The sequence below is a fragment of the Mobula hypostoma genome, chromosome 22, assembly GCF_963921235.1.
Source record: "Mobula hypostoma chromosome 22, sMobHyp1.1, whole genome shotgun sequence".
NCBI lineage: Eukaryota > Metazoa > Chordata > Chondrichthyes > Myliobatiformes > Myliobatidae > Mobula > Mobula hypostoma.
Window position 1 is genome coordinate 25886811 of NC_086118.1, and position 19130 is coordinate 25905940.

General features: G+C 39.6%; 2 protein-coding genes across 3 annotated transcripts in view; both read right to left on the minus strand.

The window, feature by feature from the left end:
• Positions 1 to 1096: 1096 nt before the first annotated feature.
• On the minus strand, positions 1097 to 7644 carry mfsd6l (major facilitator superfamily domain containing 6-like). Its single transcript, XM_063030772.1, has 2 exons — positions 7526 to 7644; positions 1097 to 6374 (listed from the first exon to the last, which is right to left on the minus strand). Exon 2 carries the CDS (start codon positions 6330 to 6332, stop codon positions 4422 to 4424), a length of 1911 nt encoding a protein of 636 aa, XP_062886842.1. The 5' UTR covers positions 6333 to 6374; positions 7526 to 7644; the 3' UTR covers positions 1097 to 4421.
• Positions 7645 to 12262: 4618 nt separating this feature from the next.
• The window catches only part of LOC134360230 (phosphoinositide 3-kinase regulatory subunit 6-like), a 117325-nt gene continuing 110457 nt past the window's right edge, over positions 12263 to 19130 (minus strand). For both annotated transcript variants that reach the window (XM_063074317.1, XM_063074318.1), the window contains exons 20-21: positions 16166 to 16284; positions 12263 to 13249 (exon numbers count right to left, since the gene is read on the minus strand). In XM_063074317.1, the coding sequence (XP_062930387.1) occupies positions 13096 to 13249; positions 16166 to 16284 (273 nt within the window). In that variant the 3' untranslated portion in view covers positions 12263 to 13095. The remainder of the gene's footprint in view (positions 13250 to 16165; positions 16285 to 19130) is intronic.

The window sequence follows — 19130 nt, forward strand, 5'->3', positions numbered from 1 at the left end:
GCCCACAAGAAAATGAACCTCAGAGTTCTATACTGTAACGTACGTGTACTTTGATGATAAATTTACTTTGAACTTTCTATTGAGAAGTTTAAAAAATGTTTTGCTTAGTTTAATATTTTCAATTATTTTAGCAACTAGTTTGGTTAATTTTAATTGAAATATTTCACTTTTAATTATCTCCAAAGATTAGAATAATTTAAAGACCATGTTGAACGACCTACAGAATGTTGACAAAGCTTGATGCAAGATGCCTTCGAGAGTTTCTAGGGGTATCCTTTGGTAGACACAGCCTCAGTGTGTAGCCAAAGGTATGTTGCCTCTTAGGCCATTATAATTTTGCAATGCTTTGGGCCAGGGACAGCCCATTCACATCCACAACTACCATATGTGAGTATGGGGTGATGACAGAGTACAATTCTTACTAGGGGGATCTGCCTAGCAGGATCAAGTTCTGAGCTTTTACATCAAAGACATCACTGTGTATTGTTTAGAAGTTGAACATATTCATGGAAGATGGATTGCCAGTTGCATAAATGATGTAGCTGTCTGAAATAACTTTCCCTTTGCAAACATACAGGGTAAATCTGGTAGGGCTCTTTGTGATTAGCTATTGTTTGTTGCAGTACAACACTGAGCATCTGAACCAACTGCTAAGTAAAACGAATAAGCCAAATCACTTTAGATGTAGAGCAAATTGTTAAAGACAATTCTCTCAGGGCATTCAAAGGAAAAACAGCTATTAAAAACTATAACTTAAAAGAGTACAATACTTAAAGCTTTTAGTCATTTCAAAATACAATTATTTAGATAATTAAAATGTAAGATAACAAATACCTACCCAATCTGCTCAGTGATGGTAGGAGTCACTGCAGTTATTCAATCCCTCTCTAAACTATGAATTCATGACAATCGCGAGATTTCTGCACAGGTACCCCAAAGTCTGGGCTATTGTTGCCCAAGAAAAATCATGTATACATAACTGAAGGCCAGACCAACAAAATCCATTTCCATGTGATAGAACTGTGTCTATATTAAACTATTTTAAAATCATAAAAATTTTGTTCCAAATGCAAACTGGATTCTTAGTAAAATATTTCCTGCTGGTGTGCCTTTTGGCATTCAAACAATGGAAATTGAAAATCATATTTCATAATCTGTTGCCAGCTATTAATTCAACTACGGATATCCACAGATTCCATTCAAGTAAAGCTCAGATACAAATCTATAAAAGTGACTTTACTACAACAATATTAAGACTTTATTAAAACAATCAGCTATAAGATGACCACAACCTTAATAACCTATAAAACTTCACAATCATATAAAACTCACTTTGCTGCACAGTGGTAACCAGTAGTCATAAAAGTGTACATTCATATGCTGCTGAGAACATGGAGCCAAAGAAAATGGCAGACTATGTAACTTAATGGCTTCTCCGGTTGCTTAAAAAATAACTCAAGAAAAATTTAAAAAATTTAACAAACCCTCAAATTGTAGAGTTAATCAAAGCTGCCTTTTATAGGTGGAAGAACCCAAAATGATTCCAATTTTCCTTGGCTTATGCTACACTTGTTGGTTAAAATCTCAATATATACTCAAAGATAGATAACGCAGCTGAAAAATGCATTAATGTCCTTTTTTTTAAGCCTATAACATTACACCAACACAGAATCTGAACCAGGCTTATTCAACAGAAATTAACTGAATTAATAAAACTGACAAACTCAGCAAATGAAACAGGATTAAATAATTTTAATAAAATTAATTATTTAAAATTATCATATCCAGTCACCAACAAAATAAATCTAATACATTACTAATATTTAACCTTCAAAGATCATAAGAATATATAACCAAATATTACACAATAGTGGTTACTAACTAGCTTTAATTACCCACTCCAAGTTTTTACCTGGTAAGGAAAAAACATGCTATCCTTTTTACACAGCAAGGCACATTCAGCTTTATTTTACCAGTGAAAAAAAGTTATTCAAATCAAATCACATTTTACAGTATATCATTTTAATATAATTTGAAGATAATCATTCCTCCTTTCAACCTCATACCAGTGGAGTAAACTTCAACTAAATTTAAGCTAATGCTTTCTACAGTTTAAAAAAAACACATCTTGTTCTTCCCCACCAGACAGAGAGACAAGCATAGGTGCAGATCTAAACCTGACTTGAACCTACTAATAATATAGATGACCTTAGAATGGTGCATTGCTTCCAGAACTAGTTTTAACTTTTAAAAAAAAAGAGGAAGTAACGTCAGGTAAGTATATTTAAGAGTAGCTCTCTTCACTAAAGGAACTACTTGTTTAAAGAACTCAGCCTTAGAAACAAGAGTTCCTCAACTTGTACTGTTAAAGGAGGGATTTGAGGTTTGTTTATTTTAAGGCATCATTGACCTTTATTTCACTGTTGTTCTCAATCAACAAAGGGGATGTTATAGAGTTAAGCAATGTATTCTTAAATATATGGTGCAGATATTACATAGTTGTCCTTTTTCCAAACACAACCATAATAGTACTGAAAACTCCCATATATTTACATGCAAATACTAATTATTTGAGGAAGAATGAAAGGAAGTTCCCCATCTACCTCTGCCTATTTCTTGGCTTGCTAGTAGACTGTGGCATAAGGTTCCTGTGCAAAAATTCTCATTTCAAAATTACATATAAAAATGTGGAATGTTAATGTTCAGAAGTTCTGTAAATTAAAAGTTCCCTGCTGATATGAAGGTGTGAAAATGATTTCACAAGATACTTACTTTTTAACACAAGAAAATTAGCTATACGGGCATATTTATTAGAAAATTAGTACAGTTTGGTAAAATTTCATAGCTGGAATGCATATGGTGAAGCACAAAGTATTTATTTTAAATCAACAGATTTTTAAAAGTGGATTGCTTATGTGACTTATTGGCAGAGAAACAGCTTTGTTTCATTAGATTGTGGAGATATCTATTACCCTGAAGTTTGTTGAGGAAAAGGCACAACATGTAGAAAATTTACATGATGGAAGAGGGAAAGCACTTCCTCATCAGCAGCTAAAATGGCTTCACCATTCAACTAAATTTTACTTCAAAGTTAATCCTCAACAAAACTAGCAAAATAGTGCAACATAAATTTGCTTTAATGCTTGACTGACATCTAAGGCAAGAAAACATTAAACATTTTATTAAAATTGAACAGCATTATGCTAATAACTGCAATTAGCGTATGCATATTATTAAATAGTCAAATCTTTTCTGTGTTAAATCTCTACTTCCTTTACTGGATCACTTTGATCACAAACACTTTCACCCAAAAATCTTGCCTCATCTTTTCATCTGCTGACAGGCTTAAATTATACCTCAAACAACTTATTATATTTTTAAATTTTAGATCTCAGTATTAACTCCCACTAAAAAATCTAGCAAGTAGATGTACTTAACGTTAATACATTAGCAGCTTTGAACAGATATATTCTAACCAAGATTTCCAAGTATGACCTTGCGTAAAAATTCGTTAGAGACTGAAAAACATGAATCATCTACTTGACATTTTAAATGAAAACTTGTCTCAATTCCCTATTGTTTAAACACACTGCAATTGCTTTTCTCCACCCACAAGGCCATCACAATATTATACATCAATTCCCAGAAAAAAGGGATAAACCAGAACTTTGATCCAAAACTCCACCATAGATGCTGAGCAACTAAGCAAGAAACTGAACACAGTCTTTAGATATATTCAAGGGTATTCTAAAGCATGACAGTGGAGTGAAGGAGACGCAAATACAAGTGTGCACACAAATAAAAAGGAGTGAGCCAGAGTATGCACATGTTCAATAAGGGCAGAAAGGAGTACTGAGACAGATACAAAGACAACAATGGCTGTGACATTTCGATTACCCTGAGAGCATAATGTGGAGGTGCTTCATAAATGCATTATTTGTGTAGATATTTATATTTTAAGTGGTGAACTTTGTATGGCATAACTTCCGTATTTAATACAATGAAACTATGGATCATAATATATTCAGTGTAGAATACTTCTGTTCCTCCTACTGTTCACTGTACATCATATAGGCATGTTTTATATCAGAGACACTGCATAAACAATTACACCCATATTCACTCTCTATTACAGGAATATTTTAAATATTCTAGTTACTCAAAAAAACTATTTTCCATAATTTGTTTTCATAAAAAATCCTGCAGTTTTGCAGATAAAAGTGCTTATTTGAATGAGAAGCCCCCTGAAATAGAATTAGTTTGCAATATCCAATAGCATTACTCATTTAATAGAAACTAGGATATCAAATTTAAAAATTCCTATCCCACATCTTGGTCTGGATTCTTAAATGAACCTGACAATACTTGCTAACTATTTAAGATTTGCTTATTCAGCAGGGAACACAAAATAAGTAAACTGGTCACTTCATTAAAAAGTTATCATTTTTCAGAGCTTTAACAAGCCAGTCATTATTTTGCTCATCATCTGAGTCACTCAGATCACTAGTATCAGCTAACAGTCGTGAGTAGTTTAACCTCTTTTGTCGAGGGATTTTTGATTGTATAATGAGAAAAAACACTGCCCAAACTATGGCAGTAACAGAGCATGCTTGAAAAAGCCTTTCTATGCCAAAACTATCCACAATGAAGCCACTGCAAAAACTGCCAGAACACGCACCCAGACCAAAAGATATCCAATGGTAGATCTTATGGAGTGTTCTTTCAGTGCCAGGAGTAGCTATATCACTAGACTGACTCAGAACAGCCCACCACAAGGCACCATTGCTAAATGCATTTAAAACTTGAATAGGCAATACTGCCCAAGAAGACCATAGGAATGAATAGTAGAGCAGCTGAGCTGCTAGACAGATTAGGGCAAATCCAATTGTTCCGGAGATTGTAAGGATATTTAACATTTTGTCTTTGAAATGGAAAAATGAAAACTCAGCCAGAAACCCAATTGCCACAGCAGTACCCATATATGCCTCATTGCTTCCTTTGTCCTGCATTTGCCAAAATAGGAAGTTATTTATTGTAGATCCAATAGCTCCTGTGATCAAGACCGTAACTGCATACAAGACAGCTCTTCCATCACTTCCCAATAGATGCAATCCTTTAAAAGTTTGGTTGACTGCATCATTTTTCTTAGCAGTGTGTACTGGATGTAACACTCCAACAATAAGTGCCAATAAAAGTACTGCAGCATAAGCATAGAAGTGCACAGCAGTTCTTGAGGTATGTGTATTGAGGAAACAGTCCAGCCTGTCCACAAGGATACCAATGCTAAAAGCTGCTCCAGCTGTACCCAAGTGTCCCCAAATCCATTGTCTGCCATAGCGGTCAACAGCATCCACAAAGTCCAAATAGTCATACAGCCCATCATCTGTAACCCAATCCAGTGTTGATGCTAGAACCTCCCATAAAGATACAGCTAGCAGAATAAGCACCAATGTCTGCTGCCAGTTATCGAGCATTTTAAGATTAGAATTTGGTGCAAAATTGAGCTGTTGATTTTTATTCCCATCTTCAAAGCTAGCTTTTAGTGTAACATCCCTTTTTACAAGGGGAACATTTGGTGTACTGAAATGAACATCTAAAATGCCATTTTCCTCTCTGCTTTCTTTTAGCAAAGGAAATTGCTTGGTAGTTTTTTCCACAGTTCTTTTATAACCAGAGCTTTTACTAGGCAGAGTTTGTTTTGCTTGAAGATGGTGTATATTGTTTGCACTTCCCGTTTCTTCTGATGGTTGAGTAGAGATTTCAGAAGTTGTAATATTCTCAGATGGCTGTTTGGTTGAATTTCTAATAGGTGATTCTACAGTTGTCAACAAATGGAGTTTCATTTTCATTTCAGTACTGTGTATATTATGGAGTTCTGAACTAGGATGACTTGTCACAATAATATTTACTGTTCCTGGAAGCATGGTATATGCAAGATCACCCATGTGGCTTTTGTCTTCTGCTGTATTTTGATTCCAATTGGTTTTTGCATACATACTTGTGTTACAATATTTGTACTGAATTTCCTTACTCACAGGTGGAATTAGTGTAAATAGAAAGCTGACTCCTATAGATGAAATCAAGGAACAAAACACAAGCATTCTTCTTTTGTTATAGCGTCCAGCACAGTAAGACCAGAAGGGAGTACAAATCAAGGATATGAAAAACTTTGTTCCAATCACAATCCCAACAAATGGTGCAGTCAATCCAAGCTGTCTTAAGAATATGGTAAGAAATGGAATTATACAGCCTTTGGCTGCACAATAGAGAAAATGATAGGAACTGGCAAGAGCCAGTGCTTTGCTGATGTTCCACTGTTTATTCCTCTTCATAGTTCAAGCTTTATCTTCCACCACACATCCCTAGTTGGCCATCTGAAAAAAACAGGAACATTGATTATTTAATAATATATACTTACATATATTTAAGGCAAAGGTTGATAGATTCTTGATAGGTCAGGGCATAAAGGGATACAGGGAGAAGGCAGGAGATTGGGGCTGAGGGGGAAAATGGATCAGCCATGATGATCCATTCAAGTGAAGCAGACTCGATGGGCCAAATGGCCTAATTCAGCTCCGAGAGTTTATGGTCTTAATAGAAGATATAACTGAGTGACATTATTTACAAACAAGTTCATAAATATGATTAAAAATTGTATGCACATGTTGGACATTCCTGCATAACTTTCAACAATAATTTCTCCACTATTAGCCATAAATCTTTATCTAATGTCTCCTCAACCTCATCTCAAAGTGAATTTGAATCAGAGAATTATTAGAGTTCACCAATGCAGATACCTCCCCTACTCTTTACATTATTCTAGAGAGAAATCTGGCTCTCTTAACTTGGAATAAACTCGCGGCCTCTGCTGTTGGTCTTATTTTTCATTCCACCTGCTACAAGGCAAGCACATAAACATTAAGGAACAAAAAACTACTGGAGACTCTCAGGAGGTCAGGAAGTATCTATGGAGGGTAATGAACAGTCTCATTTCGGGCTGAGACCCTTCATAGGGAGTGATTTAACGTCCCTTCACAAATGCTGTGTGACTTCTGAGTTCCTCCAGCATTTTATCTGCCGCTCCAGATTTCCAGCACCTCTCTCTCTCTCTCGTCCCAAATATCTTAACCCCGACCAATGTACAATACGTATCAACCAATTTATTTTCCTGTTCTGTGTTGTGTCCGGTTCCGCCATTGCAAACGCCGTCCTTCTGGCTCTGCCCCCAGGCTGACTGGGTCTCCGGAGCACCTGCCGAACTGATACTGATGAAACCGCCGACAGGCCGGGTTACCCTGGGCTATAATAGCGCTCGGCCAAGGGCTGAAAAGAGATCACTCACAGCCCCGGCTCCGACATCCAGAAAACTTTAATCACTCCCCACCCTTTCGCAGATACCACAAAACCCGCGTTTTACGGCAAGCTGTATGGCACTCGGCCCTTCCTTCCCCAGCTCGCCGTCAGCGCGAAGCTCGAATCCTCACGCCCCCACAACCGTCACCCCACGACCCTCCATCGACACTACCTGAAGCAGAGACACGCTCAGACCAGCGCGCAGGCGCCGTACGACACGGTGAACGTTTCCCTCAACACCGTCCGCGTACGCGCGCACACGCGCGCGGCCCGAACCCTCCTGCCGTGCCGCAGCCCCACCTTCTTCGTTCCCGCGCTCACGTGATGGTACCATGTTGTACTCGTTCCCCAGTCTGGTCGATGCTGATGCAGCAGGTAGCAGTCACCTGGTTTTTGTTTTATTTCCTCACAAAAATAAGTTTACTTCAAGTATTACAATACTAGAACAAAACACTGCAAACAGCAATAACGAGCACCAACCAAGTTAAAACATTTCCTCATCTAGGATGCAATTTACCCGGGCATGAACAGTCACAGATCTCTCAGTGGATGAGCATCTGGGGGACAGTGACCACCGCTCCCTGGCCTTTATAATTATCATGGAAAAGGATAGAATCAAAGAAGACAGGAAAATTTTTAATTGGGGAAAGGCAAATTCTGAGGCTATAAGGCTAGAACTTGCCGGTGTGAATTGGGATGATGTTTTTGCAGGGAAATGTACTATGGACATGTAGTTGATGTTTAGAGATCTCTTGCGGGATGTTAGGCATAAATTTGTCCCAGTGTGGAAGATAAAGAATGGTAGGGTGAAGGAACCATGGGTGACAAGTGAGGTGGAAAATCTAGTCAGGCGGAAGAAGGCAGCATACATGAGGTTTAGGAAGCAAGGATCAGATGGGTCTATTGAGGAATATAGGGAAGCAAGAAAGGAGCTTAAGAAGGCTGAGAAGAGCAAGAAGGGGGCATGAGAAGGCCTTGGCGAGTAGGGTAAAGGAAAACCCCAAGGCATTCTTCAATTATGTGAAGAAAAAAAGGATGACAAGAGTGAAGGTAGGACCGATTAGAGATAAAGGTGGGAAGATGTGCCTGGAGGCTGTGGAAGTGAGCGAGGTCCTCAATGAATACTTCCCTTCGGTATTCACCACTGAGAGGGAACTTGATGATGGTGAGGTCAATATGAGTGAGGTTGATGTTCTGGAGCATGTTGATATGAAGGGAGAGGAGGTGTTGGAGTTGTTAAAATACATTAGGACAGATAAGTCCCCGGGGCCTGACGGAATATTCCCCAGGCTGCTCCACGAGGCGAGAGAAGAGATTGCTGAGCCTCTGGCTAGGATCTTTATGTCCTCGTTGTCCACGGGAATGGTAGCGGAGGATTGGAGAGAGGCGAATGTTGTTCCCTTGTTCAAAAAAGGTAGTAGGGATAGTCCGGGTAATTATAGACCAGTGAGCCTTATGTCTGTGGTGGGAAAGCTGTTGGAAAAGATTCTTAGAGATAGGATCTATAGGCATTTAGAGAATCATGGTCTGATCAGGGACAGTCAGCATGGCTTTGTGAAAGGCAGATCGTGTCTAACAAGCCTGATAGAGTTCTTTGAGGAGGTGACCAGGCATATAGATGAGGGTAGTGCAGTGGATGTGATCTATATGGATTTTAGTAAGGCATTTGACAAGGTTCCACATGGTAGGCTTATTCAGAAAGTTAGAAGGCATGGGATCCAGGGAAGTTTGGCCAGGTGGATTCAGAATTGGCTTGCCTGCAGAAGGCAGAGGGTGGTGGTGGAGGGAGTACATTCAGATTGGAGGATTGTGACTAGTGGTGACCCACAAGGATCTGTTCTGGGACCTCTACTTTTCGTGATTTTTATTAACGGCCTGGATGTGGGGGTAGAAGGGTGGGTTGGCAAGTTTGCAGACGACACAAAGGTTGGTGGTGTTGTAGATAGTGTAGAGGATTGTTGAAAATTGCAGAGAGACATTGATAGAATGCAGAAGTGGACTGAGAAGGGGCAGATGGAGTTCAACCCGGAGAAGTGTGAGGTGGTACACTTTGGAAGGACAAACTCCAAGGCAGAGTACAAAGTAAATGGCAGGATACTTGGTAGTGTGGAGGAGCAGAGGAATCTCGGGGTACATGTCCACAGATCCCTGAAAGTTGCCTCACAGGTGGATAGGGTAGTTAAGAAAGCTTATGGGGTGTTAGCTTTCATAAGTCGGGGGATAGAGTTTAAGAGTCGCGACGTAATGATGCAGCTCTATAAAACTCTGGTTAGACCACACTTGGAGTACTGTGTCCAGTTCTGGTCACCTCACTATAGGAAGGATGTGGAAGCATTGGAAAGGGTACAGAGGAGATTTACCAGGATGCTGCCTGGTTTAGAAAGTATGCTTTATGATCAGAGCTTAAGGGAGCTAGGGCTTTACTCTTTGGAGAGAAGGAGGATGAGAGGAGACATGATAGAGGTGTACAAGATAATAAGAGGAATAGATAGAGTGGATAGACAGCGCCTCTTCCCCAGGGCACCACTGCTCAATACAAGAGGACATGGCTTTAAGGTAAGGGGTGGGAAGTTCAAGGGGGATATTAGAGGAAGGTTTTTAACTCAGAGAGTGGTTGGTGCGTGGAATGCACTGCCTGAGTCAGTGGTGGAAGCAGATACACTAGTGAAGTTTAAGAGATGACTAGACAGGTATATGGAGGAATCTAAGGTGGGGGCTTATATGGGAGGCAGGGTTTGAGGGTCGGCACAACATTGTAGGCTGAAGGGCCTGTACTGTGCTGTACTATTCTATGTTCTATTCAAGATGATTGTTGATGCCTTCAAATTCTTCATTATTCCTAACTTGATGAAATAGTGAAATCATTTCATTTTCACTTACAGTCCTTTCTGACATCTCCAAGCCTGAATGCTTGAAACTGCAGTGATCAAAACAGTTCTGAATTATCTTAGCGCAAACACAAGGAAATCTGCAGATGCTGGAATTTCAAGCACTCCCTTGTCCATTCATTCCCCCCATCCCTCCCCACCGATCTCCCTCCTGGCAGTTATCCTTGTAAGTGGAACAAATGCTACACATGCCCTTACACTTCCTCCTTCACTACCATTCAGGGCCCCAGACAGTCCTTCCAGGTGGGGCGACACTTCACCTGTGAGTCTGCTGGGGTGATATACTGCATCTGGTGCTCCCGATGCGGTCTTCTATATATTGGCGAGACCCGACACGGACTGGGAGACTGTTCTGCTGAACACCTACGCTCTGTCCGCCAGAGAAAGCAGGATCCCCAGTGGCCACACATTTTAATTCCATGTCCTATTCCCATTCTGATATGTCTATCCACGGCCTCCTCTACTGTAAAGATGAAGCCACACTCAGGTTGGAGGAACAACATCTTATATTCCGTCTGGGTAGCCTCCAACCTGATGGCACGAACATTGACTTCTGTAACTTCCGCTAATGCCCCACCTCCCCCTCGTACCCCATCCATTATTGCCCATCCTCTGGGCTTCCCTCCTCCCCCTTTCTTTCTCCCTAGGCCTCCCGTCCATGATCCTCTCATATCCCTTTTGCCAATCAACTGTCCAGCTCTTGGCTCCATCCCTCTCCCTCCTGTCTTCTCCTATCATTTTGGATCTCCCCCTGCCCCTCCCACTTTCAAAGCTCTTGCTATCTCTTCTTTCAGTTTGTCCTGACAAAGGGGCTCAGCCCGAAACGTCGACTGTACCTCTTCCTAGAGATGTTGCCTGGCCTGCTGAATTTTCTTAGCGCTCATTTCTTGCCATAGTTGGCAAAACTTGACATTTGCAAAAAAGAATTGGCCAAATTACTGCTTTTTAAGCACAAACTGATATTTTATAACTGTTCACACTAAGCATGGTGTAGTGTCTAATGGCCATGCAAGTGTATGCTAGAAACTGTTCAGCAAGTCTCCTGTCCCAATTAGGCAGCATAGTGTCCCAAATAAATGAAGGGAATCCCAGCTATTTTGATTCGGTTTTGTTCTTTAAGAGTTGTCCCAAATAGCGGCTGCCCTGATTAACTGATAGCCCACTGTAATACGGTTGTCGCATTCTTCCTTTCAAAATGAGCAATTTTATATTTTCCCAGACTGTACTCCACACAAGAGTCCACAAGTACTGGAACTTGGAGCAAAAGTCAAGCTGCCGGAAGAACTCAGCGAGCCTATGAAGGCAAAGGGATAGTTGATGTTTTGGTTAAGCCCCCACAAAAGGACTGGAAGTGTAAAGAGGATATAACCAGTATAAAGTGAGAGGGAGAGCAGACGGAGAGCTGAGTCAGGAGCTGACAAGTGATAGGTGGATTCAGGTGAGGAGAAGTTGATGGATAGATAGCGCTCGGTGAAGGAGAGAAGAGTGGAGATAGCGACAGAGGCTGGGAGGTGATGTGGGGAGAACAGTGGTCTGTAGATGATGGAATCTGATGATCAAAGGTGGTGAGTGGAACCAGATAAGGGTGGGATGGCAGCCAGATGGTACAGTAGATGGAGGGGATAGATTCAGTGCGTGGGTGACAGGTGGATGAAGTAATGGAGCGTGGGTAGAAGATGGTTATCAGGGCTTGGGGGAGCTGTTGGAAAGAATGACTTGTGTAAGAAGTGGGTGGATGCAGGAAAAAAGAGGGGGTGCAGGTTACCTGAAATTAGAAAATCAATGTTCGTGGCATTGGGCAGAATATAATGCAGTGTTCCTCTAGTTTTATGCACAATTTTTGCAAAACCTTTCCCCCACACATCTATCACCCACAATGGAGTTCATTGACATAGAGATATGCAGAGATAAAGTACTTAGTATGATATCAGCAACCACCTTCCCTAAAACTTGCACATTTCATTAAACTATTGGTGAATAATATAAACACAAGGCTTTCAGTTCTATTAAGCATAGTGATATTTTAATGTAAAATATTTTTACAGGACCATATAATAAATACTATACATCTAAGACAAACTTGTACATGTTAGACACGAGGATGTTAGAAATATAGCTAAGTGGCAAGTTAAACAGCATAATGGAATTACAGTGTAAAATCTTATGGAGGAAGATTTATTTATTCATTGTAGTGAAATTATACTTACAAGCATAAAGAGCATGTTCATGAATTTGCTACCAGAAATTGAGAGTAAATCATTTCTCCCCCTGAAATGTGCAGCACATTTTATCCTTGTAGTGAACTTTGCAATCACAGGTTTATTAATGTTCAATCCAAAGTTTAAAGAAAGGCTTTATTTAAAAATAACTGAAGTAATCTCGTGTAAATCCTGCATAAATAATTCTGTACTTTTCCCCAAACTTATTTTGTAAGGTGTATCTAAAGTTTGGCTAATGTTCACCATTCTCCAAACTCAATAGTATGCATGCGAATTAAGTAGACAGTAACAAGCACACGAGCTCTAGAAATGTTCCCGTCAATATTGCAATAGTCTTTTCTTCTGACTTCCCTTTTATGCAATAGTCTTCTTCTGACCTTCTTGAACTGGTTCAAATAAAATGTTCGATTTCCAAATAATATTCCCCCAAGCACCAACATCTTGATGTCCTGATAACAGGAATAATGATTTTTGTGCTTGTCAAATCTTGAAAATAATTGTTCCCTCTCCAGAAGATGTTCTTCAACAGTTGAATGTAATTATTGTGCCTCTTTGCTTTACTGTTCTAGCAGCTCCAAATCATTTGTTTCTTCAAGCAATTAATTAGTTAATTATTTTCCGTTGGTTACTTTATCTTACAGGATACCTGCAAAGGTATTGAGGGGTAACAACAGGCATTTTGGCATGTACTTCGTTAATCCAATATTTTCAATTTCAGTTTGATTAAATCTTAATGTCCTCATTTTATGCAAACAGTATCCAGGTTCCAGACAGGGAGACACGTCAATGCTGTGTTTTATTTAAAAAAAAATAAGTTAATGAGCAATATTTTCCAAACTTGTTCAAACAATAAGCTACTCATTTCATGCAATCTTTTTTTAATGTTGATTTGAAATTAAAATGTAAATAACAATCATATTTTAAGATTAAATCAAAAAGTACATGTGAATCAAGTAAAAAAAAACCTGTGGATTTACTCTCTGGAGATGAGAAACTACGGAGGAATCTTTACAATTTTTATCGATATTTACAGACAATTTATATCTATTTCCTGCTTCACCCAGTTTAAATCAGCTCAGCACTGAAATTGAGTACTACCAAATACAATATACAATAGGGGAGGTTCTGCAAAAGATCATTGATTTGAAATGGATTCTCCCATAATGTATTGACTAACCTGCAGTGTTTCCAGCATTTTTCCTCTGTGCCATCACTCATATAATTCATTCAGTTAGTTCCACCTAGATACCTAGGAGACAGCTTTGCAATATTATCTATAGGAAGAGGTACTGTCGACGTTTTGGGCCGAGACCCTTCATCAGGACTGTCCTGCCGGTCTCGGCCCGAAACGTCAACTGTATCTCTTCCTATAGATGGTGCCTGGCCTGCTGTGTTCACCAGCATTTTGTGTGTGTGTTGCTTGAATTTCCAGCATCTGCAGATTTCTTCGTGTTTGCAATATTATCAAAAGGTGCTAGCTATCCTTTTTGGAGATCCTCTGATTTTGAATTGAGGCTGAGCAATGGCCAACACTAAGCTTGTATGTTCATATTGTATTCCCTTCAGCCTCTCCTAAGACACCCTAAAAATGACAAAGCAGTTATATTACTCATGTAATTTTCATGCTGTCACATATTTCAGCTAAAATATGTTCAGGCTGCAGAACTGCATGTTGTTCTCAATTAGGTAGTGACCCAAAAATACTTTTTCTTTCCAAAATACTTTAGGGAATGGTGTTCACCAAATAGTAGTCCAGATCATAATTTCTTAGGTTCAAATTGTCTTTATTGTCTATGTATAATTATTTTATAGTACTAGAGATAAATGATGAAAATACTGTATTCAAATAATTATTCAAAATATTATTTGTTTGGCATATAAATGGTAGGTTCATTGCTTTTATTCATGATTTTACAAGGCAGTATCTAGCTGAAAGCCGTTCAAGCATCGTCATATCTCAGACTTCCAGCTCATCTGATCTCCCACGCCACCACTGGGTCCAGTGGCAGAGCACAAACACGCTGAGCGGAAGGGCCAGCAGCAATAAGGTAGCTGGTCTGTAAATCTGATCCCATTCATTTCCACTCTATCTAAATGAATAGTGACTTGGTCTCTATATCAGTCTGTCCAGAAAACTGTTTTAGTCAGTGTAGGTTTTGGGTAATTGGTGCAATTTTAATGTTGAATTCCATGAGAAGTCAAACACTGGACTGTGATTAGAAAAAGACTGGCGATGTGGTCAGTTGGTTCAGAACTTCTGTACTTTCATGAAAACCCTGAACTTGATGGCACTTATACAAGGATATACAGGCAGTACTCTGCAAATTTCAGGCAATGTTTTGATAATTTACATTATTTCTGGAATTCCCTCTTCACCATCCTTCAATTTTTTTTCAATGGAATATTGCATTGTGTCATTCTACTTCAGCGCTCAGTGTCAGATCAAACAAGGTTCCAACCCTTATCAGTTACATACTATTATTATATGTTGCACTTCCTTTCTTTCATGACTCAAGCTCCCTTGCCCCACTCCCATGTTATTTTCTTCCTGTTTTCCCTTCCTGTCCATGCAACAACACAACCCTATCTGATATAGCCAATACGGTGTGCTGTAAGGGAGTGGGAGAACTTCTGACCTTACTCTGAATCCCTTTCTCTAGCCATTTTTCTGAAAGTCATAGAAATGCACATTATGTTTTATACCTCTTCAAAACCACCTTTGGAAAAATCAGAATTTAATTAATGAGCATGTGCATCTTCTCTCCTTTGGAATTGTACATACCTCCAACTCCTTTTTGGTAACGCTCAGGTTGCCTTTACTCTAGTTTTGTGGAGCCAAAAGTAATTCATGAGGTCATTGTGGGAACTGCAGATTTCTCTGTAGTTGGCAGGAAATTGTTGAGGGGGTAGGTGGGTGGGTGGGTGAGATTGTGTACTGGTTCTGACTCAAGGCTGACATGTGGCCCCAATGCATGGCCTTATTTCAAATGCTTCTCTGCTTTGAGTAGTCATGGGAGCAGAGATTTCCAGGAGTCAGAAGAGATGAGGCATTTCTTCAAGGAAACTTTCAGGGAATTAATAAACCTTTTCCTCTGTCTACATCAGACCTGTCTTGCCATGACAGGTCTTGAAATAGAGTATCTGGTTCAGGAGTCTGCTACTGGATGTGCAAATAATGTGTCATAGAACAGTCTCAATGGGACTAGAAAAACCTCATATTAAAATGTGTGTTTTACCATTCAAAGGAAACCTTGCTGATATTGGATGATCTGATTGGATATCCCTAGAGTTTGCTGTAAGATGCCCAAAAATGTTCCAAAGTCTACAGAGTGTAGTACAGCCAGGGATTTTTTTTTTGTCACCAGTTGTTTAACTTGATTCTCTGGACTTCACTCAACTCCTGTTATCATGAATGCTAAAAGTTTCACCCTTTCAGAATTGCAATATTCAAAAATGAAGCATGAAGTTCTTTTGTAATCACTGGGATCCATCCGATTTTGATTTCACATAGAAAGCAAAGATGTCCAGCAAATCATGCCCTCAGTTTTTGGATACTATTTATAATAGTCACTCTTATGGTGTGTAGAATGAAGAAATTAAAATTTACTAATCCAAATTTTAAGAGTTCAAGACACTTAAAGTAATTATTTATTTAAACTTGGTTAAAAACAGTCAGAAATATTACAACTATATAAATATACCAACCTGATAACATCCTTGTATACCCTTCGAAAATCCTTGTCTAGACAAACCGTCATAGATTTTCCACAGTTATCCTGGACTTTAATTTTTATATAAGATGTCCGCATCATGACATTTCCAGCCTGTAGCAAATAGTTAGTGAATGGGTTATTAGCTGAAAAACTAATACCTGTTTGTCATCAGAGAAACAAACTTAAAAGCTTGACATCATAGTCATCATAGAACAGTCTCAACGGACTAGAAACACCTCATACTAAAGTGTTTCTTTTTCCACTCAAAGGAAATCTTGCTGATATTGGATGATCTGAATAGATATCCCTAGAATATACTGTAAGATGCTCAAAAATGTTCTGAATTCTACAGAGTGTAGTATAGCCAGGGATTTTATTTTCCCTGAATTTAGCTGCCAAGATAGTCAATGGGTGCCTCAGTGGAGATATCATTGGCAGAACTCATTTATGGGAGGCACCATTTCAGAAAGAACTGACCAATCATGGAAGGTCATGGAATAAGAGGCAAAGTTGCACCCACTCGCAAAGGGCCTACTCCAACAAAGTATTCAGAGGGACTCTATTTTACTGGAACTTAAGTAATTGACACTTTTTGGCAAAACTTATGGCCAACTTCTTGTTCCTTGACCACACACTCCAGGGAGGCCAAGGTCATGCTGACTCTCTCCATCCTTGCAACAGATCTTTCTAAGTATCCGTAGCTTTCTCCTAATTTGTTGCTTACTCCTGCATCAGACAAAACACTTAATTCACAAAATAAATTATTTTGCCTAATTTCATTTCAGCAAGGAACAGAGGGAGTATTGGGCAGTGAGATTTGCAAGCACTACTAGCTTCCCACAAGTGTGGACAGCCATTGACTATATGTGCTCAATGACATAAACCTCCTCTCAAAGGAAAAAGTTTCCAGGTCCACAACGTGCAGATCACTGTGAATCATTAGAAGGATCCTCTCATGAGAAGTACCCATGGTTTCTGGAATAACGCAAATTTCCTTCACCCTGCCAAACTGCTTAAACAACTGGATATACCTGCAGGAGTAGATCCAGGGGACCAATCACAATCCTCTACTTGCACTTCCTCAAACCAATGCACTCTCCAACCTTGGCTGTTAACCACAGATGGAAGGAGCTACCTGCTTCAAATATAAAAACACACGTGTTCCCTGTCTTGGGGTTGGGATAAGGAGGACGTTCAGACCCAGAGACTACTGCTGTGTTAAGTGTGCTGTACTATGAAAAACAAAAGACATTAGCCAGCTAACAAAATCATCAAGAGGTCCATGAGGTAAATCCTGGAAAGCAGTAGGAGTAAGAATTGCCCTAAGACGGGGTTTCCAACCTGGGGCCTACAGACCCCTTGCGTAATGATATTAGTCCATGACATAAAAAAAGCTGGGAACCCCTGTCCTAAGGGAAGATTTTTGTAAAAAGGATCGACAATCAACCCCCCCACCCCCAGCCCCAGCACACACCAGCTGATCCTCTCAATACACAATACTAGCCAGGAAAAGACAACTGGCACATAAAAATATTCTTACATGATCCTTAGCAGGTCCATCTGTGCTGTATATAGCAGAACACAACAGTTTTGGCAAGGATCATACAGGTTCTGATTTGATATCACCAGCATATGGCGTGAAATTTGTTGTTTTGCGGCAGCAGTACATTGTAATAAGTGGTAATAAAAACTACATATTACAAGAAGTATTCATAGAATAGTAAATTAAATAGTAGTGCAAAAAAGAGGGGGAAATACTGAGGAAGTGTTCATGGGTTCATTGTCCATTAAAAAATCTGATGGCAGAGGGGAAGAAGCTATTCCTGAAATGTCTTCAGGAATCTGTGCCTCCTCCTTGATGGTGACAATGAGAAGAGGCAGTGTCCTTGTTAGAGTGAGTTTTTGGGTAGATGATTCATTTACACTTAGATAACTCTGGCCACCAGTCTTCTATTTGACAAAGTACTGTGGATTGAGTTCACAACAATGCATTTCCTAAAAGCTGTGAATATCGGGATACTAGCCAGACGCTGCGGATGGAAGTGTGAAGTTTACAGGTAGTTTTGAAGACAGTATTGTCTATACTTCAAAGATATGAATTGTCTTCTATGTTAGCACATAAAATGCCAAATAAATGTATTGTGGATTTAACTTGCATTCCTAAAGGCTGTGGATACCAACCCAGACATGTTGGCATCGGAAGGAAAGGATGAAGTCAGAAGGTGTAATGTTTTGTATGTAGCTTCAAAAGGAAATATTGTCTATGCATTGTCTATAACTTTTAAAATAGCAATTGCCCTTTTGTGTTTAACATATAAATATCGAGCCCACATTGGGCTAGCAGACCTTTCTACTGAAAGCGTCTCCGTCCATATGATACCTGCTGTACCTTGTTGTGTCGAATAAAGAAGCTGCTTTGTATCTACCAGTGACCCTATCTCTCCGGTGATTTCATCCACGCTACAACAGTCCCGATGAGGGTTCTTAATGATGGATGCTGCCTTTTTGAGGCATCGGCTTTAAAAGATGTCCTGGATGCCGGGGAGACTGGTGCCCATGATACAGTGTCTTAGTTTACAGCTTTCTGCAGGTTTTTCTGATCAGATGGTGATGCAACCAGTTAGAATGCTCTCCATAGTACATCTATAGAAATTTGTGTGTGCCTTTGGTTATACACTGATTCTCCTCGAACTTCTAATGAAATATAGCTGCTGTTGTGCTTTCTTTGTAATTACATTAATGTTCGGCCCAGGATATATCTTCAGAGATGTTAACACCCAGGAACTTGAAACTGCTCACCCTTTCCACTTCTGATCCCTCGAAGAGGACCGGTGTATGTTCCCTTGACTTCCCCTTCCCGAAGTCCACAATCAATTCCTTGGTCTTACTGACAATGAGTGTAAGTGTATTGCTGCAACACCACTCAGCCAGCAGATCCATCTTGTCCTGCATGCCTT